Source organism: Ursus americanus, chromosome 33, assembly GCF_024610735.1.
Source record: "Ursus americanus isolate L20-20 chromosome 33, mUrsAme1.1.p, whole genome shotgun sequence".
NCBI lineage: Eukaryota > Metazoa > Chordata > Mammalia > Carnivora > Ursidae > Ursus > Ursus americanus.
Genome location: NC_142159.1, coordinates 21,190,241 through 21,211,714, shown reverse-complemented (window position 1 = coordinate 21,211,714; position 21,474 = coordinate 21,190,241). Strand labels below are relative to the sequence as shown.

At 42.1% G+C, this 21,474-nt stretch overlaps 1 protein-coding gene across 5 annotated transcripts in view; it reads left to right on the top strand.

Annotated features, from left to right (window-relative positions):
- PRDM2 (PR/SET domain 2) overlaps nucleotides 1-21,474 on the top strand; it is a 118,677-nt gene that overhangs the window by 9,910 nt on the left and 87,293 nt on the right. For 4 of the 5 annotated variants that reach the window (XM_087858335.1, XM_045777938.2, XM_087858336.1 and 1 more), the window contains exons 2-3: nucleotides 4,778-4,851; nucleotides 20,213-20,327. In XM_087858335.1, the coding sequence (XP_087714461.1) occupies nucleotides 4,843-4,851; nucleotides 20,213-20,327 (124 nt within the window). In that variant the 5' untranslated portion in view covers nucleotides 4,778-4,842. The remainder of the gene's footprint in view (nucleotides 1-4,777; nucleotides 4,852-20,212; nucleotides 20,328-21,474) is intronic. The other variant, XM_045777941.2, reaches the window with a different exon arrangement.

Here is a 21,474-nt window from a genome sequence, read left to right as displayed (position 1 = left end):
AATTGTTTTCCACAGAGTCCAAAAGAGCTAAACTGACCCAGAAGAACAATTGGAAAATGGTATCAGTGACTTATAGGTGAATATACGAATCAGATCAAATAATTATCTTCCTAATTCTTTCCCTTCCTTCCAGATTTAAACTAATATTAAAGAATCTGCTATTGCTTTTACTCTGCCTCTTGTATAATTTTGTAGATTTTACAAGTCTACAGAGGGCAGATGTGACAATTTAACCTGTTATATGTGTTGCATTCATGTTACCTTGCGTCCCTAGTTTAATCTGCCTTATCTTAGAGGATGGGTGATAGCGAGATGTGGGGGGCTGCTGAGCTCTTCTGACGCAGGGACCGGGTGTATCTCTCCATTTTGTGGCCCCTGGTGCTTCATGTCAGGAGACAGCAGACTAACAGTTGTTGAGGTTGTCTTGACACTTTAAGGAACCAGTATTGGAATAAAGACCCTAATTATCGTTGCTGTATTGATACTGATCATGTATAATCAAATCATTTTTATGGCATTATTAAATTAAATATTTGTAAGGATGATTTGTCCTAGAATTTGGAAGCAGTATCTTGAAAGGTTAACTGTGTATATATTATTAAAGCCACAGATATGTAAAATCAGGACCACGCTCTTACTTTTCTAGGAATGTATGCTGTTAGCAAAGTATAATTGGTGATAAAAATTCACAAGCTCTAAATTTGTATATCTGCCTATGTACTTTATCTGATAAATGTCAGCAAGCTGGAATGGAAGGGATATGTAGAAAAATTCAAGGCGGTTTGGTCAGGTATAGAAATCGGAAAAAGAAACTAAGGCATAAGCCAGGGTAGGAGAAGCCTTAGTGATATTAAGATTTTCAGTATTTACCATTGAAAAACCAGAGGCACTTAACTGGTTAGCATTTGAAAAAAAATTTTTTGATAGAATTATTAAGTTTCAGTGATAGGTATGGAAAGATTCCTCTCTGCCTCCACACTAATAGGATTGTTAGTTCAGGTTCTCACATATGATAAAACTTGGACCTTGAATATATTAGTTAAGTGGGTATGTGAAGACAGTGCTGTTGAATTCAACACTGAATATGAAAAATATGTAGGATTGCTAGGTGGCTTTCACAGGGGTTTTGCACTGGAGGAATCTTAAGGAAGTTACTTCAGTAACAACTTTTAGAGTCTGCAGTTGCTTTAAAATATATTGTCATATTGCAGTTAGTTACGTGATTGTTACAGTTGAGAGGTTCTCAGGTGGGAGGTTGTTTGGGGAGGTGCGTAGGTATTTTCGATTTTCAAAATGATCAGAGGCACTGCTCTCATTGACGGTGCAGGGCAGTGCTAGGTGGCCGTAACAGAAGAGACAGACAAGGAGTAGTTGCCCCGTCCAAAATGCAGTGGTCTTCTGTTGAGAGACACTGCCAGATTCTCAGTTCTTGTGTTTAACATCCCTTGTTTTTAGTATAGTTTAGTAAAGGATTTAATTTTTTAAATACCATCTGAGAACTCAGTGTTGGATTTGCAATGCTTTTGACATTGTAAAATATTTTAGATACATGATTTGACGATGTTGTGAGTCAAGAGAGAAAAAAAATGAGAGGCTGGTTTTTGGCAATTGGGATTAGTTAGAAGTGATGGAGAGGAGAGGCCAAGTATACACGTATACAGTGAACCATTGAAAAAAAAAAGATGTTAAGATCATTTTCTCTGGAAAGAAATGATGAGTGCATTCCTATTAGGACAAAGAGGGAACAGACAGGGCAGAAAGTCAGAGAGGTTATTAATCATTTAACAACCTGAATTAAGTCGTAACTTTTTATTAAGAAAAAGTGAGATTCATTGAGATAACAAATGAAAGACTAAAATGTTGTAAGTACTTTAATTTTGGGATTAGAGGCCAGATGCCGTGGTATCTCAGTTGTTTGAGTTGTGTCTGTGAGCCAGCAACTACAAAAGGGGAGGAAGGAAAGGAGGAAAGTGTTAAGTGAAGGGGAAAAAAGCAATGACAAGCAGATGGGAAGAAGCAGGCAGTATCTCCTTTGATGAAAGAAAATGGCAGCTCCATCCTTTGGTGTCCTTAGGATAAAAATCTTGGTATCCTCCCTGACTTCCTCTTTTTTCATACCTAACATCTACTCTGACAGCAAATCTTAGGGACTCTGTTTTTAAAATATATCCAGGATTACTTCTCACCTCTCTTCTACTATATGGGCCAAGTTGCCGCCGTCTCTTGCCTAGGTGAGGGCATTAGCCAACCCCCTCCTGAAAGGTCTGCTTGTCCCCACCCTGCTCTCTTAGGGTCTCTTTTAAACCCAAGTCACATCAGGTGTGCCACCTTGAGCCTCCCAGTGGCTTTCCATCCCTGGATGGAAGAGCTCTAGCCGTTCTGGTGAACAGTGCTTACCTTGCAAAACCCATACTTTACCCCTGCCCCCCCATCCCCATCTCGCTCCCCACACGTTTCTGAATCACCTCCTCCACTTTCCCTTTCATTCACTGTGCCTCTGTCACCATCCTTGCCCTCCCGCAAACACCCAGGCCCGCTGCTGAATGGGGTTTCTCACTTCCTTATGATGCTCCTTCCCCACCTTGGCTCTTCTGGCTTTTAGGCAGATGTCTCTTTCTTACTGAGGTCTTCTCTGACCTCACTGTTGGAGTCACAGGCAGAGAGACAGAGATTGTAGTTCCTATCTCCTTATCTCCCTCTCCCTACCACCTCTTTATTTTTTCCCTAAAGCACTTTTGTTATCTGACCTCCTGCCCACTTTTCTGATTTGTTTATTTCACCCTCTGCCCCGAGGAGGGCATTGATTATTCTGTTTCTTGTTGAAAACAGTGGTTGACACATAGTAGGTGTTAAGGGAAGGCAGGAGTAAACAGTTGGTGAAATATGGTTAAGAAGCTATGGCAGAAACCCATTATGAGAGTGGCTGAGTTATCCTGACCTCCGTGAACTTGTCTTGTGAGTTGAGGATGCTAGTACCTCCCACTGTAAAAATCAGCTGGGCTGGCTTACGTGAAGGTGTAGCACAGTGCCGCTGGTCTTAGAAGGCAGGTCATAAGTGATAGTTGCAATGATGATACTGATGATTCTCGTAGGAAGGAGAGACAAGCTGAAGGAAATGGTAAAGCTTCATAGCTCTGTCCAAAGATCTTTCATGATAGCATTTGCATTTCCCTGCAGTTTTTAAGTTCTGTTCCTTAAAGAAAACTCCCTGTGGCCAATGTTAGTAAATCCACCCATAAAAGTTTAGTAAGAGGGCAAGTGAAATCGCTGACATTTTATTCACTTCTGAGTGCCAAGTTGTCCGTTGTCACCGTCCTCCCGGTGGACCGTATGGCATTCAGTAGGCACTGATGATAGAGGCGGCAGCGTGACAACCAGATGCACAGTTTAACTACCTAACGATTTTAAGTCTCATAGAAAAGGATCGGTTCTGCTCAATAGGAGATGTATACTAAAGAAAGGCATGTTAAATATATGTGAGAGAGATGTTCAGTATTAAAATTTAAAGGGATGGACTTCATGGGTTAACCTCCCTCCAGTTATCTGAAATCATATTCTCGGAGTATTTCCTTACTGAGAGTTTACATGGGTCTGGCTAGCACTGAGCTCTCTAACAAGACGCAAGCCCCATCCCTGTGCCAATTGTGACTAAAAACTAGTTCAGATGACCAGGTCCTGCCTGACTTACATAGTGCCTTTGATGGTTAAAGGTGATCAGGTGAGTGTGGTTAAATAGTTCAAGGGGAAAAAAACCCCAAACTGTCCTTATTAATGAACTGGGGTAAAAATGTCAAAGCACTGTTTTTTATGATAGCGGGCAGGCCATATATTCTTCTAAGATGAAGAATGTCAAGAAGTCACACGTTCCTTGGTTTATTAGCAATTAGAACATAAAAGTTGTACAATGCGAGTGGAGTCTTGTGGATCTGGGAAGGAGGGAGAATCTATTAAAGCAAGTTCACGAAGAAATAAAAGACCTATGCCTGATGGTATGTGTGCGTATGTGTACCTGCTGGAAGCATTTAGAATGTCACTGTGGAAGTGCCGCTTAAAGTGGTACAACTTTCATTTATTGTGAATGACTTCCAGTGACTCCTAGGATGTCTGTGACAGAAAGGACCATCTTCACAGATTGTCATTTAGAAATAAGTATGTCATACGCATTTACAAGAAATGATTTTGTCTGATCGTTTCAGTGTACTATAAATATACTGAATAAAAATTTTAAAGGAATAATTGCAGTTCTTTCCAAACAGCTTTTATTAAAACATTTGCCTTTTCCTGCAAGGGTTTTGTTTTGTTCCTCCCTGTGGAAATGTTAGCCAATCCACTTTTGTACTTCCGGAACTTGAAAAACTAAATAATGTAAAGGGTCTAATTGTGTTTGCATTCAACACAGTATTGATATAAGTGAAAGAAGGACATTTATTTACATTGCCAAATAAATTACTCAGCAATGCTTTGTGTTTCTATTAACAGAGCTAATCTGTTTCTTCTTAGGAATGATGCAATTTCACAGCAAAAATTGGATGTCATTCTAATGAGTCTGCTTTCAATTGTAGAGTACAATGAAGGCCTAGTAAAGATTAGTAAGAAATCTATTTTATTGTAGATAATAAATCTGTGAAGTAAGCTCTTAGCATAGATTGAACTTGATCTGGCATGGAGTTGCTTTATGAATAGCCCTTTGAGCAAACCCTACAGTTCTGTATGTGGTTTTAAATCCCTGTAAATTTGTAGGCAGGTACATATTACAATTGTCTGTTTTTCTTTTTAGGGCTCATGTAATCAAAGAAGTTTCTTTGTTGTGTGTATCTTTTCAGAACACAACAGGAATTGAAAATGAATCAGGTGAGTTTAAAAATAAGAATTTATACAAATACATTACCTAGATGTTAGACCAGTTTTTGAATTTTAACAGATCAAAACACACACATTCATTTCTCCCAGATTTTGTTTTCTGTTTCTTAGTACCATTAACCAGTTCATTGTTTTCATAGTGTGCGTTTGTTCGTGGAGTGGCGTGTGCACTGTTGTGGCGTGGGTTGGCATTTCCGTGGAACCCTGCACGGGGAGTGATTCTTTGAGACCTTAGTTCTTTCTGTTCAGACTACCTTTCCCCTGCCACACTGTTGTGTTAATTTTTTGTTTTTGTTTTGAAGCTTATTGAGCTTTTCTTTTTAATACTTTTTATTTTGCAAATTATCCATTGGATGAAAAGGGAAGTTTGAAATTTATTTGTTTTTAGTGACTGAAACTGATCAAGTGGGAAACTTTATAAGCGTTCTGTGCTTGAAAGCCTGTGGATAGAATAAAAAGAAGGCAGATATTAAAATGTAAGATGTGTTTCTCCTTATAGGAGGGTGTGGGACTACCTGGGGATTAAACAATTCAGCTATGGAGATTTCTGTAGCCTCAGGGGTGTTCTGATAAGTACTATCAGTTATGTGGACTTAATGTATTCTAAAGGATTTTAAGGATTCTTATTTTCTGGTCTTAACATCGTTTCACTTGTAGTTACAGAAATTCATGGGTGTTAGAAACACTCTCCTTTGAGATCGTAATAAACACATTTAAAACATATGAAAGACAAAACTTGAAAATGTGAAGTCTAATTTGTAGTGCTTAGCTTAAAACTATCAGACTTGAAAACGTTTTGTGTCCCTCATTATCTGAAATTTTGGACACCTTTTTATTATTTACAGGTGCTTCTACTGGAGTCCCAATTTTATTAGGGTGGCCACATTTAATAAGTTCAGTCCTGTGTTGCATTGAGAGATGTGAAATTTTTGGAATGGATTCTTTTGATTTCTTTTCATTACTTTCCTTTATCAAAAATACGTTTATTTTAATGTGGAGGACCATACATCATAAAAAATGAATCTGGTGAACACATGGGGCACATGGTTTCTATTATTTTACAACTTGCAGATCTACTGACATGCTTTTGAAGCCAAATTATTTTTTGAAATGGTGAGATGGGGGAGGGGCGAAGAGAACAGAGTGGATTTTCATAGTCCTTGTTCATCAGAGTTGTGTGCTTATATATGTCATACATTTCATTTATTTTTCTATCTGAAGACTGATTCCATATATATGTGAACCTGGTCACCCAAAGGAACTTTTCTTCCGCCTAGGAACTGTTGTTAGAAGAGCCTTGGGATTCTGGATTAGAGCGATTGTGAACGCTTCCAGAGTGGAATCCAAATATTGACATTGCTTTTGGGGCATCACTGTTCAGCAGTCAGTTATTTCAGGTGGCTACAACTTTACCCGTAGGCTTAGTAAGGCTTTAATTCTTACACCGTATTTGGCTACTCATATTTTATTTCTAGCGTCTTTTGACCTGTTTGACACCTCACACTTTCACTTTATGGTTCCTTTTATATCAAGTGACCTTGTGTTCAGAGAGTCCACGTGCCCTTCGAAAGAGTTGTAGCCATAACCTTTTCTTTTTTTGGCTCTTTTACAATTTCATTTTGTTTTTGACAAGTTTTAATATCAGATCTGCAGAGGACTGCCTTTGATGCCAAATGCCAAATATCAGTGGAAAAGTGTCCTCTTATGTTTCTAATGGTTAGCACATTTCTGATTTGGATGTAATTTAAGTGGTCTGGTAGTAATGAAACTTTTATTTGGATTATAAAAATTGTCCACTTTTTATGAGTAAAATTTTCATCATCTTTAGTTATATTTTCCTTATCTGAGGGATTTTAGTTGCATGATGTTACTATGTCATGGCATAAAATCGATGAGTGTTTTCAACAACTGTCTCAGTAATTCTTAAAAGTTAAGAATTGTTTCAGGGCATTTTATGTTTTTCCCTCTTATATTCTCATTTTCAGCCAGTGAAAATGAGAAATCAGAAACTTGAAAGTAACTACACAAATATTTGGATATTAAAAAAGTTTTAACTTGAACCAGATGGATTTTTTTAAGCTTATTTATTTAAGCAATCTCTGTACCCAGTGTGGGGCTCGAACTCAGGACCCTGAGATCAAGAGCAGCATGTTCCACCGGCTGAGCCAGCCAGGCGCACCTGAACCGGAATGATTTTTTTTTTTCCTCTTTTAAGTAGGCTCTGTGCCCAGTGTATAGCCCAACCCAGGGCTCCAACTCATGACCCTGAGATCATGACCTGAGCTGAAACCAAGAGTCAGATGCTTAACTGAGTGAGCCACCCAGGCGCCCCTGAACCAGATTGATTCTTAATTAAAATCTTAATGGTGATGTTAGGGTCAGATGATCCTCTCTAGGGACTGAGCAACTGTGCTTACATGAATTTTAGCAGTCAGATCTCTCTCTTATGGTGGTCATGGTCTTCAGACAGCAGCACAGTGTCATTCATTCATATGTGTCTGCTGGGTGAGGTTTAGGGACTGAAGGACCCCCAGAGTGAGCAGATCATATTGTTTGCAAACAGGTTCTTCAGAGGAAACAGCAGACTCGGAAGTCTCACGGTATTTTAGGAGCTGACTACTGAAGCAGTGTTCCGAACTGCTCAGTCTTACCAGTGGTGTTCCAAGTTGCTCCTGGTGTGGTGGCTCCCCAGGCTGTCTCTCTCACCCCACCTCCAGGCTCCACAAAGCCTCTGGCTCCACATGTTCTTTGTCCTTCTTTCCCTTCCGGTTTGTTCTGTACTCAACACTTAGCCCTTCTCTTATCTTCCCAGCTTGGAACTCCGCTTGCTTTGCCTGTGAGCCTTTGTTCCTTCCAGCCGGGTGCAGGCCTGGTTGGCAGGCGAGAGGAGCGCTACTCTGCTCCTCCACTTCATTCTCCCATTTTCTTTTCTCTCTGCTGTAAATCACAGATACCCTTTCCTTGCTTCATTAGCATTCCACCCTCATCCCAGTATTTAAGTTGGGAGATGTTCCATTATTTCCCTCCTTATCCCCCCCTATATTTATCTAAGAGAATACCAAACTTTAAAAATGACTTTCTCATTGAATAAAGAAAGAGTTTAGAGTGCTTTACTTTATAGAATATCAAGGGTGAGCAAAGTTCCATAATTTGAATATGCTCATGGTAGTTTAATATAGATACACTGGAGTTTACTACCACTTCCTGTCTACTGAGTGCTTAACCAACATGCCAGGCACTCCATTAAGTATTTCACACGTTATTTTCTCACTCATTTAGTCTTTGCAACCATTCTCTGAAGTGTAGGTATTACCTCCATTTTATGGATGAAGGCATGAAGGCCCAGAGAGGTGGCCATAGCTTACCCACGACCACTCAGAGAGTAAGGGGTAGAGCTCTGATTCACTCCCTTGCTTGTCAGATTCCAAAGCCCAGCTTCTTGGCCACCGTGCTATACTGATGTCTCAGTCAGGAAAAGCTGTGTTCTGCTGTGCTAGCAAACAAGCAGCTCCCAAAGCCCAGGGGCTTAATGTGGCGTATCCTGTTATTTCTTGTTCTTGCTCCACGTCCTGTGTGATCTGCTGTTGGACTTGCTCAAGAACCAGAGGTGATGAAGGCTTTGTCTCAACATACATCACTTCTACTCATATTTAGTTAGCCTAGGGTAGTCGTATGGCCACATCTAACTTAACTAAAACAAGGGTGTTAGGGGCTGGCCGGGGGACGGTGGGCAGTGCAATCCTATGAGGTGCCTGGGAGAAGAAGAGAACTGTAGTATTTTGGGTATAGCCTCAGGGAATTTTCCCCAGCTTTATTGAGATATAGTTGACATGGCGCATTGTGTAAGTTTTAGCCCTAATGAGGTAATACAACTGCCTTGATTTCAGATTTATTGAGTCACAGTTAGGTTTTTTTTTTTTTTTTTTTTTTTTTTAAAGAATCTTTGGGTAACTCAAGTTGTTCCTGATATTTGAAACTTTCTATCAACATAGTAGCTTATGATTGCAGCATCTCTACATCCTGGTCAGTGATCTACAGTATTGCCAGTAGCCTCTAGCAAAACAGTTTAGCGACTTAGCCTTCCAGACTTTTAAAAAGTTTTATGTAGTAAAATAACAAAAGCAGCTTTTAATCACTGGGTGCTGCAGATCCAGCCCCAAGAACTGTGTTAAGCCACCATAGTTGCATTATCTTGGCTGTTCTGGGTGTTCATTCGTTCCCTCCTTCCTCCTGTGTATGCTGCAGCCCGGTGTGTTGTGGGTTCTGCAGTGAACCAGACAGGCAAGGGCTCTGCTCTGCAGCTTACCCAGTCAGAGTGAGACAGTTGAAAAGCAGAAGACCTGACAATTTCAGGTAGTGAAAAGAGCCATGAAGACAGTGAAACCCGGTAATGTGGTAAAGAATGATGGATGAAGGTAGGGGGAGGTTCTTTGGATTCCACGCTCAGGGATGGCTGTTCTGAAGAGGTGACTAACAATTAAAACAGAGACTCAAGTGATCTCCAAGAATCAGATACATGAAGATCCAGGGAAAGAAAATTCTCAGTAGAGTGAGCCAATAGTGAGTGCAAAGGCCCTGAGGTGGGAGTGAGCTTGCTGGTTCAGGGACAGACAGAACAGGCTGGGGGCTGGAGCTTGGCAAGCATCAGGGACTCTGGGACAAGATGAAGTTGGGGAGAGGCAGGGGTCAGATTCATAGAGCCTTAAGGGCCATAGAAAGAAGTTTGTATTTTATTCGAACTGCAGTGGAAAGCCACTGGACAGTGACATGATCTGTTTTCCATTTTTTAGAGCATTACTTTTATCTTTATTGGGCAAGAGGATAGCAATATGCTTGTTTAATATTGAGATTAACACTGTATTTGAGGATAGTTTCTTCAGTTGGACAATTTAATGGGGCTGCCAGCTTTTTGGAAGAGGGCACTTTTTTATGTGATTCAGAACTCTTTGACTACTGTTGTTTTCCAGAGACGGTGTGGAGGTTTTCTTGTTCTGTGTCCTCATCTCTGTTACTAGAGTCATACTCATTCCTTAACCAAACATAATTTAATGCTGTTTCAATAAGCTGAAGCTTATTTCATCCCCTCCCCCCATTGTTTGCTCCCGGAATAGTAGCTGAGAGTCTTGTTTGCAAGTTTAAACAAAGAAGAGTGGTTCATAGAATTTGAAGTGTTAGCCCTCTGCTTCTCGGATATCTTCTGCTGCTAACAGCAATTAACTGTGGTGATTATCATTAGTCTGTTGCAGAATAATATGTGTCTTAGTGTGAATATACTGTGACACATTCTCAGTGCGAAGCAATGTTCAGTCTAATCTCTTGTGCCAGCCACTGCTGTTGCTCTTCAGTGTTTTGATTAAGTTGAATATTTAAGAAACTAGGTGCTTTAATTAAATAGATTAAAACAGATACAATCATTTATGGTCATTTTCTGGGTGGTGTATGTAAAAAGAGTAACAAATTTAAATGAAATACCAGTAAAACTTGCTTATGTTTGTATTTTTAAAAATAAAGATATCCATGCGTTCTGCCTGTCTCAGACGGTACGTGCAGCCTCATGTCACAGCAGCCAATGCCAGGGTCATGCTACCTGGTGCTGTGCAGCGGAGTTACCTTCCCACTTCCAGTGGTATCTGTGTAAGAGGTGGGGGTGTGTGTAGGGGAGCGGAGCAGGCTGGTTCTAAGGCTACCGTGTGTCTGGAGCAGAGCAGATGAACGAGGAATGAGTGGGCAGAGAGGTGTGGGCTCAGCTCCATGGTCATTGTCAAGATCAGAGTAGACTTTGCCTGGGGAGATGGGAAATTGTTGGAGGGTTTTGAGCAGAGGAATGCTTGAGTTAGGTCAGAAAAAAATCTTGAAGAAAAATTTTTTTTTCTTGGCATCAGTATTTTTGTCCTTTATTTTCTGGGACCATTGAAGTTTCATTTGAACATGATTTAAAGAGGAGAGTGTGGAAGTCATTTACTTATTTTACTTTATAGATTTTATGTATTTATTTGAGAGAGAGTGGGAAGGAGAGGGAGAGAGAATCTGAAGTAGACGCCACGCTGAGTGCAGAGCCTGATGTGGGGCTCGATCCCACGACTGCGAGATCATGACCTGAACCAAAACCGAGAGTTGGATGCTTAACCGACTAAGCCACCCCTGAGCCCCTATTTTACTCTAAAAACCTACTTTGAAGTATACTTTTTGTGTAGTTAAATGTACTCATTTGCGGTGTCTAAGTCTTAAGTTTGACAAGCACCTACATGCGCTGTTCTCAACGTAGACTACTTCCACTAGACCGAGAGCTCTTTCTTGCTGCGGTGCCGGTAGCCCCCCGCCCCCCAGGCCTCGGGCCAGGCAAGCACTGCCCGGCTTTCTGTCCCTGTAGTTGCTTTTTCCTGAATTTCCCACGAGTGGCATCATCAGCACTTGCTCTTTCGTGTTTGTCTCCTTTTGAGCAGCGGAGTGTTTTTGAGACTCATCCGTGTTGTTGGAGGTGTCGGGATGTTTATAATTGTATTTCTAAAGATTCGGTGAAAACTTGGATGGCTTTTTGTCCTTCATTTTAGGTTATCTTCCCCATTTTTCTAGTCCTAGATGTGTGTATATACACACACACACGAGGTATAAAAAATGAAACCACTTTTGCGGTTTTAGCGTATTATTAATACAGAATTACATTTTTATAAGTCATTATAAATGCAAATTTGATTTTTCAGACTTTTTAAAAAGAGACTTCCAAGTAAGGTGGTTCCTGTGTGTTGGGACTTAAACTTCAATTTATGAATGTATGGTTTAGAAAACTAACGTGTTTAATAATGGTGGCGCTTAAATCTCATTTTGAATCATGTATTCTACTAGGTAAATCAGCAGTTTTCGTGAGATCTGGGCCCTTGCCTTTGTGAATGAAAATATAGTATTTCTGAAATTTGAAGAAGAATTAGCAACTTGGATGACATTTCCTTATATAACTGTGGAAGGAACTGGCAAGAAGGTTTATATTTTTCGTTATTCTGATATTAATGCTTTGGTAGAGAAAAAGGTTATAGGATTGTTCAGCTCTTCCTCACCTTTGCTGTCTGGTGACTCACATTCTACCTTCAGTCCTGGCTTGGCCACTCCAGCTGTGTGACCTTGGGCAAGTCACTTGACCCCTTAGTATTTGCCTTCTTACCTGTTAAGTAGACATAGTAGTGGTGGCCACCCCACACGGTTGTGGTCAAGAGTGAATGAGTTAATAAACGTAAAGGCTAGCGCCTGGCATATAGGAAACACTGTGCAAGTGTCATCATCGTGATCATTATTGTTTTCAGCCACTGACCAAGTGTGGATTCTGCCCAATAACACACTTTCTAAGCACTGTTAGTGCTTTCGTTCAGAGCAAGGCATTGCTTGTTTGGGCTATCACAGAAACCCCCTCATTGACTGCTTTGCTGACCTTCCTGTGGGACCATTCTCCGCAGGCCTTGAATTCTGTATTCATACAGCATAATCTTGACCATATAGGAAGTCAGAAAAGTGGGCATGAGTTGTTTGGAACGTCTTCAAGGATGAACTGGGGTTTGGACTTGGCCCGGAAGGAGGTAGAAGATACTGACTGGTCGGGAGAATTGAGGGTGAGAAGGGTCAGTGGTCTGGGAGCCCTGTCAGCTCAAAGCCTGACTCGTGAAAGACCCCAAGGAGCAGGAGGGCCTTCAGAGAGGGGTGCCTGTAGGGACCAGGGAGGACCTTTAAGAGTAAAGTCAGGATTTTTCTGTGATTTCTTCCAGTAGAATTTTTTTTGTCTTAAGGCTGTAGATAGACCGAACAAATTCCGTCTGACTCGAGAGGCTGTGGCTCCATAGTTTGCTGCCATGGAGAAAGGTGCTTTGACATTTTGCAGGTGTCTCAGCGGGAACAGACTCACTAGGAGGCAGTAGAACCCTCCTTTTGGACAAAGGGAAGGGCTGTGTTAGGTTGAGAAGAGCTCTCAGGTACCTAATTTACTTTGCCTCCCTCAAACCTTGAAAGACCTAAAACCAGTAGAGTAACTACTGGGTTTTATTTCAAAAGTTTTTACAAAGAATTCTGAACCAGATGCTTTATAGAATGATTGATCAAGAAGGCAGGGGGGTTTAGAGAAGTTGAATGTAGAAGAGACTGGAAACCAGAAAACCTTCCCATCATATTATGTCAGTCCCCTGCCCAAGACCCTCTGATGGTGTCCCACTGCGCTCCAGTCGCACTCCAGTCACACTTCAATGTCTCTGCCCCGGCCTTCACGGTTCTGCAGGTTATGCTTTCTCCCTGGCTCACTCTGACCCCACCACAGTGGTCTCATTTGTTTCTGAACATGCCAAGCCCTTTGTCTCCTCAGGAGATGTTTCCCTGGAGTGCTCAGTCCTTAACACATGGGCATTGCCATCTTTCAAGTCCCAGTGTCCGTGTGTGTGATCTTCTCTACGATGCCCCCCACCCCCATCCCCACAGCTACCCTAACTAGGACAGTGTCCCCTTTTTATCTGTTTAGTACACTCTGTTTCATGGGTCCCAATGGGGCACCCCATCAGGTGGGTGCAACCCGTCTTGTCTTCGCTGCTGCTTTCCTCAGGTGGCACGGTGCTGGCTCATGGGGCACGCATTGGACATCTGTAGGATGAGGAGATTGCTGGGTTATGTCAGATTGGAAGGATGATGGAAGCAGTGGGAATTGGAGAAAGGGATAGGATACGACCGTACTGCAAGCTCTCCAGCAGCATTGGACCATTGACTTCTCCCCCTTCCTTGAACCTTTTCCCCAGCCTTTCTGACATCATGTTCCTGGTGCCCCTTCTGCCTCTGTGACATTGCTCCTGGTCTTGTCTTCCACTTTTAGATAGTGGCATCCTGAGGGCATTGTTCTTGCTCGTGTCTCGTCCTCTGCTCTCATCCGCTCTTCTGGACTCCATTACCAGTTGAGTCTGCACCTTCGCACAGCCATCTCTGTGCACCCAGGCTTCATGGTGCTCAACTGCTTGATACGTGTTTGTTTGTTTACAGCAACCACTGCTCAGAGCGAGGTCTCCTGTGTCAGGCACGGCGTGCGGTAGTGAGTGACAGAACCTGCCCCCTGTGTCTGTGGTCTAAACTTACCTCCTGTGGAGAGGCCATTAAACAAGCCCAGCAGTCAGTGCTTACAAAGTGCAGAGTGCCCCAGACAGGTGGAAGGTGTGCTACTGGAGCCTCGGGGGAAATTCTGCTTGGTAGGACAGTGGGAGCAGGCTTCCTCAGGGTAGGGCGGAGGCGTCGGGCACGAATGCCAAGTGGCGCCCTGATGGGTCTGGCCTTGTTGGGTCTGGGCCCCACCATGCTGGTGCTTAAAGTAAAGGGGAGGAACTCTCTGCTGCTTTTCTTTCCCCACCTGTGCAGGAGCTTGAAAGGGGCACAGACAAGAAGTTGTTGCCTTTAGGGGCGCCTGGGTGGCACAGCGGTTAAGCGTCTGCCTTTGGCTCAGGGCGTGATCCCGGTGTTGTGGGATCGAGCCCCACATCAGGCTCCTCCGCTGTGAGCCTGCTTCTTCCTCTCCCACTCCCCCTGCTTGTGTTCCCTCTCTTGCTGGCTGTCTCTATCTCTGTCGAATAAATAAATAAAATCTTAAAAAAAAAAAAAAGAAGTTGTTGCCTTTAATTGCCTTTGAAGCTACTTATCCCAGCTTATTCTGATACATTTTGCTTGTTCTCCTTTAATGATTCACAGGGAAATCCTTAACATGAAAAACCCCCCTTGTGCTCATAGGGAACAGCCCGTCCAGTTGTAGTTGAGAAGTAGCGGAGGCCGGATACGGATGTGCAGGCCCAGCCCTCCTTCCTCGCTTTCTTCTTTGGTCCCTACGTTCTCTCCATGTGGTCTCTCAGAATCTCTCTTGTTCTCTGCTGCTCAGGCGTGAGGTGGGAGGTGCTGGCGGAGCAGAGGTGGTCTGTTTAGCGCAGCAGTCCTCCAGCTGTTTGTCCGTGTGGCTTAGATCGGTGGATATTTACCATGTTAGAAATTGAAACACATTTTTTTTTTTTTTTAAAGTTTAACTTGGGGCTTAAACTCAAAGACCTCGAGATCAAGAGTCCTGTGCTCTACCGACTGGCCAGCCAGGCACCCCTTGAAACAAAAATTTTAGTTGGAAGTATAGATTTCACAGGAAGTTGCAAAAGTCGTACAGAGAGTCCTTGGACTCTCCTTCACTCAGCTTTACCCAGTGCTGTAACATCTTACTTTATTACAGTATCAGAACCAGGAAATAGACTTAGTTCGGGAGTTAGTTAAACTACAGGCTTTATTCAGAAATCAGAAAATTTTAAAACACAAGATCAGAAGCTACTTATCCCAGCCATCTCATGTCCATTAGCTAGTGGAATTGATGACATCATCACTTGTCATGACCCCTGGAAAACTCCTCTCTACACGCCTGAGGATGAAAAAGGCAAGTGACCTCTTGGCATTATTGTAAAAGTAGCCTTAACCTTGTGGCCCCCCGACAGGTGGCCCTAGATGATCGTGCGAGGCCCCTGCTGGCTTCGTGGTTGGAATGTGGACTCTGGAGTCCATCTGGATTTTGTCTTGGCTCCGCTACTTTAAAACCATGTAGCTTGGGATAGTGACTTGACAGGACAGCTCTGTGGCACAGTATTTGAGCATCTAGACCCTGAAGTCTGACTGTCTGGGTTTGAATCCTCGCTCTGCCACTTACTAGCTGTGACTGTGGGCAGGTTTCAGTTTCATCTGGAGAGTGAAAGTACCCACTACTGGAGTGATGGTGCGAATATTAAATGAGGTGATGCATAGAAAGAGCTTGGAATCATGTCCGAGTGGGGTCCTGAGTATCCATCCATGTTAGTATCCATCCATGCTGTGATTATTGTGAGGTAATACAGGAAAAGTGTTTAGCCCAGAGCTTGGCTCAGAGGAAGGAGTAAATGTCCTGCTCCTGAAGCGGCCCCACCATCCAGCATGGGGAGGTCATCCAGGGCCAAAGGGAAGGTATTAGGTATGAGGGAAAGGAAAAGAGCAGTTCGTCTAAAAGAGCTTTGTGAGGAGGGGGCCTGGATCAGCTTTATTAACCGTCGTATCTTCACTGCCCAGCGCAGTGCCCGCCTGGAGCAGGCTCTCAGGAAGTGTTTGTTAGTGATCAAATGATGGACTGAATGAATGAAGGAGAACTGCTCCTGGCCATGAGCTGGGGAGGGTAGAGGTGGGGGTATTGACTTTCTTTGAGTTTGAGTTAGGAAGTTGGAGACATTGATTTAATGAGATCAACTGATAGTTAATAACTAATTTAATGCATTAAATTTAACATATACTGCCCCAGATCAGTTCACTGATAGATGTTTGGAGGCTGTACTTCACTAAGCAGTGAAATAACGAGTTCTTACGTTTCCTGTTACGTAATAGGAAAGTAGAGAAGTCCTTGTAACGTCCTCTATGCTTACCACAGTGATCAGTGTCAGAATCCTTGAAACGGGAATGTGCCTTTATCCTGGGACAGCAAGGATGGGGTGCTGGAGGGCTGTTGGTCACCCCAGAGGAAGGAGCAGCCAGGGTTCCTTCCTTGCAGTTTGGCCTCTGGTTAGTTACCTTCTACTCCTCATAGTCTGTGCCGTTCAGCAGGTGATTTATTTCTCATAAGACACTATCTCTGCCCACCTCTCCCACCTCAGCTCCAGCTGCTTTTTCCTCACCTTCTCTGCTCCGGGCACATTTGTCTGTTCTCTGAGCACACCAAGCTTGCTGGATTACCAGGGTCCTTGCTGATTACTTTTCTGGGCGTGTTTGCCCCCCATACTCTCACACGATGCCTTTCCCACTTCTAGAGAGCTCTTCTTGAAACACTCTGTCTAAAATAGCACCCTATCCATTTCCATCACTATGTCCCCTTCTTGTGCTTGATTTTTCTTCAGAGCATCAGTAAGTACCAGGCATTGTATATCCTTGCTTGATTTTGTCTGTCTTATTAGAGTGACGCATTGTTAAGGCAAATGAGATGTTTAAAACATTGCCTGGCCCATTGAAGGGACTCAGCAATTGAGTAGATGCTGCAGTTTCTTTTAGAAAAAAATTAATCTGGGAAATATTCCCAGGATCTAATTGTGATCTTTAGTGTAAGAACCAAGATGACCTTGTTTAGAGTGTGATATTATATCTAATACTATAAGGATATTCACATATATCTATGTATGTATATGTAAATGAGATCCCAGTTTATAAGTGTGTGGGAGTGAGAAATTTTCTTTTAAATATTCTTTTGTTCCAAAGGTTTACTTGTAAATTGGCTGCTTGGAATTGAGAGCATATTATCACATTTTCTAAAAATTCTTTTATTGACCCAGAAATATACCTACCTCAAATTCAAGAAATTCAGGCACACATGGAAAAAATGCTTTCTGATTGATGACCGTGCTATTTTATTTCTAGCCCTCCTTTTTCTAAAAAAGGGTTAAGTCCACTTACAAGAATTATGTATTCATTCAAGTATTTAAGTGACAACAAACATGTCATGTCTACAGCTAAGCGTTGGGAATGCAACATTGAATAAGATAGACACCATCTGTCTTCATTGTAGTTTATCAGGGGAGGTACATTAAACACATAATTATACAAATAATTACTTAAAATTGTGGTAAGAGCTATGAAGGAAAAAGAAGGAAAAAGAGAGGCAATTTCCAGCCATAGGCACTGCAGCTGGGAAGGGGAGAAGTTCCCGGAGCTCGCAAGGGTTGACTTGGTGTGGTTTGAGGTCCTTGAATTTTAGTTGAGTCTTGTGTGAAGGATACTAAAATAAACAGAAAAAAACCTTTTCCTCCACTAGTTAAATGAGCCCAAATTTAAGAACATGGGTTTACTGAAAGCAGGTAAATAAATGCACAGGAATTCGTCTTACCTTTTTTCTAGTGGCAGCTCTGCTGAGAGGCCTTTTATATGCATAGGTGTATCAGAAATGTAAACATACGTGGTCTCCATATTACACTGAAGTCACAAACTTCCTGTGGGAATGACCATTCCTACCGTAGCAGCCATCTCCTGCTGATACTTCCATGGAAGTTTGGAGGTTTTAGGGCACAGGTTCTCAGATTATATTCCAGCAGAATCTTTTCTCTTTTTTCCAGCTTTATTGATGTATGATTGACAGATTATAAGATATTTAAAGTGTACATAATGGTATTTTGATATATGTATAACCATCTAGTTAATTAACACATCCATCATCTCTCATATTTATCTTTTTTTTTGGTGAGAACATTAAAGTTCTACTCTCGGCAAATTTCAATTCTATAATACAGTGCTATCAACTATAGTTAACCATGTTTTACATTAGATCCTCAGACTGTATCCAGGAGAATCTTAACTGGAAATAGCACAGTGGTTATGAACTTGGGCTCAGGGTCAGACAGAGGTTCAAATCCTGGCTTCGAGCAACTTAGACAACTTCTCTAAGCTTCATTTTCTCCCATTGTGTGTGTGTATTGCAGGGGGTGAGGGTTGGGGGAGAAGCCAGGGGCAAGGGGCCACAGTGACAGTCCCCTCCCCTTGAGCTGTTTGGAGTAAATGCCATCATGCGTGGAAGACTGTTAGTACAGTGCCTTGAACTGAGGCCCCAAGGAGTTTCTCAGGAAATACTAGCTTGTTAGTATTATTGTCATAGTGCCTGGAAGGATCGGTTAGAATAGCTGACACACTGTCTTTTCAAAGCTCTTGGGGAAGTTAAATGGTGTCAAGTCCTTTTTAAATCTTAGGCTAGGGTCCCATCTGAGGAAGGAGAAGAAAACTCCCTCACTCTGCTTTATGGGCACATGCTGATAGGATTTGGAGCGTTGGCTAAGTACTTTTTAATATTGCTTAATTTGTCAGTGTTAAAAATAATTATTATATAGTCTAGGATACTGACTGCCAGTATAATACCTTTTCCTCCTCTGGAAAAAAAATTATTCATGTTGCCAAAATAACCATTTATAGATGAAAATTTAAAAAATCGGGGTACTGTATTTAACAGTGAGAAATTTGTGTGCTAAATTTATTCACATTTTAGCTAACTAAAAATACCATACGACCCATTTTCTGATCCAGCAGGATCAAAGCATTCATGCTTCTTAAGGGTCCACACTGTCGGCTTTGCCCTGTAGGAGAAATGAATCTCAGTGTGTAGGAGCCCACTTGTGTGCGTTCCAACTCAGAGCAGACCAGGGAGCAGACCTTCATAATGAGTTGCTCATTGCCATGGGATTGATTTCTCTTGAAGCAGCCTATTGATACTTAAAAAAAAAAAAAAAAAAAAAATCGAAGTGTTGGAAGTACACAAATTTGGATGATATTCTCGTCTTTGCACAAAACATTCTTAAAAGCTATAAGAGCTTCATTGTGGGAAAATTAACCTCTTTAGGTTGGAATTTGCTTTTTGCCTAATTTGGTTTCTTTGAAAGTCCTTGAGAAATGATTCCCTTGCAGTGAAATAAAAAACACCTAGACTATAGAACCCATCATTATTAGTGGTGTTGTGATATGCACATCAGTTCTTTGGGGTACATGGGATAACAGTTATAAGACAATTGATTTTCCTTTCATTGAATGTTATTTTTAAAATAATAGTCATGTTTTACCAGTTGGCTCAGATTTCCCCTTTCTGTTCTCTTATATTCATACCCAATAGTAATCTTATTTCTTGAGGTTAAAGTCAAAACTGGTTAGTAATTGTATAAAATTCTCTGTTTCTTAAGATTGTGATGTTCTGATGATTTTGCTAATTAGTGACTTTATAGAAGTGGTAAATTTCAGTTTCCTGGAAAGGTCATATTTCCATTGAGGGCCCAGAAGCTGCAGTGTTCTCGTCGGAGTATTCAAGCCCCTGTTAAAGGGGGTGTTGTTGCTGGAGGGATGAAAGCATAGATGGGGTGGGGTCCAGCCGGCTGGTAGGTCCTTTGCAGTGTGTGCCAAAAGTATTCTTTTAAGTAGGGAGTGTTGATCTTTACTTTTTAAATGTTCTAAAATGCTGATGGTAGCCTTTGACTTAAAAGTAAGCTTTAAGCTGTATTTTACCTCCAGATTCTGTGGGAGTTTAAAATAGTATGGTGCCAGATATTTACATATTTTGAAAATGACTACAGGTGGCTGGAACAAAATAGATGAACACAGACATGTTTGAAGATGGCAGTAGTTTCCTTTGGAGACTCAAAACCATCACAGCAGCTCCGGAGATGCTCCGAGGGACGGCACGGCCGTCTTGGTCTGGCTTTGCCCACTTCAGGTTTCAGTTACATTTTTGCATATTTGCTTATTGGACCAGAAAAGAAAAAAAAAAAAACACAACAAAACAAAACGCTATCTGGGTTTGCTTCCCTCTGCTCTGATCCTTCTGTTTCTTGACTTGCAGAACACTGAGCCTGTTGCAGCTGCTGAGAGCCTGTCTGAGGTACCTGAACATGTGCTTCGAGGACTTCCAGAGGAAGTGAGGCTTTTCCCATCTGCTGTTGACAAGACTCGGATTGGTGAGGACCAGGGGCACAGAAGGAGACGGGGAGGGGATGGGAGAGCCGCCTGTGTCCAGGCCTCCTTTGGGAGCGTTTAAGGTAGGGAGCTCGTCATCAAAGTGACAGGTTTACGCTTAGACCTAGAAGGTTATGTGGTATTTCTGCATTTTCCAGTCAAGAATCCAGGGTGGACATAGATTATAAAACTAAACCAGAAATATCCACACTCCTACCCACCATCCTTTATGACTTAGCCTGAGTATTCCCTTCCACTGTCTCCTCGGGGCTCTTCTTCCTGCTGTGAGTGTATTGTTCCCTCCTCTCTGATTTCACTGGGACTTGAGTGTGAGTATGCTGTTATATTTAATTTCAGTATTTTGTATTTGTTTTCACATCTGCCCCTTTCATTGATTGTGGGTGCCTTCATTTCTTACTTATCTTTGTGTCTCCAGTACCTGACTCGTTCTGGACCTCAGTAGGTATTTGAATGAATGACGACCTGAGTGTATCTGAATGCTTCTGGCTGGATTTTCTCATTGAATACAAACCAGCTTTTATGTATTTGATCTTGTTTTTGTGCCCCAAGCTTTAGACAGAAGGCCAGTAAGGACCTAGTAAATTATAAAAATTTAGTCAAAGTACAGTTGTGGAATATATCATGTTTGGATCCCTTTTTGTTTTTTTTAAGATGTATTTCTGATATTCCAGTTTATGTGTATATGTGTGTGAATAAATTGTTAATAAATGCTTTTCCTAATTCTCACCGAAAAATTTTTCAGCAAGTCACTTGAGCACTTAGATTGTATCATTCACGTGAAAGTGGTTGATTGTACAGCTCCACTAATTGATTGTTAGCTCTGTTATCAAATTGGATTCATAGACCTACAGAAGAGTGAGATTTGAACCTCCCAGCTGGACAGGACCGGCTCAGCCTCCACCTTCCTTCTGTGCCTCTTCTGAGAGCGGGAGATGAGGGAACTTGTCCAGAGGACTGTTGTCAGTGAGCGGCACCCCTGGGTGCTGGTTCCCTTGACTCCAGGGCTGTCGCCCGCATTTTGCCCGCTGCTTCTTCAGCTTGTCCTTCTGCCTTCTGGTCAGTGTCCAGAACACGGAAACAGCTGAGGAATATGGCGGAGCAGCAGCAGGTGTAACTCTGGGCTGTTGG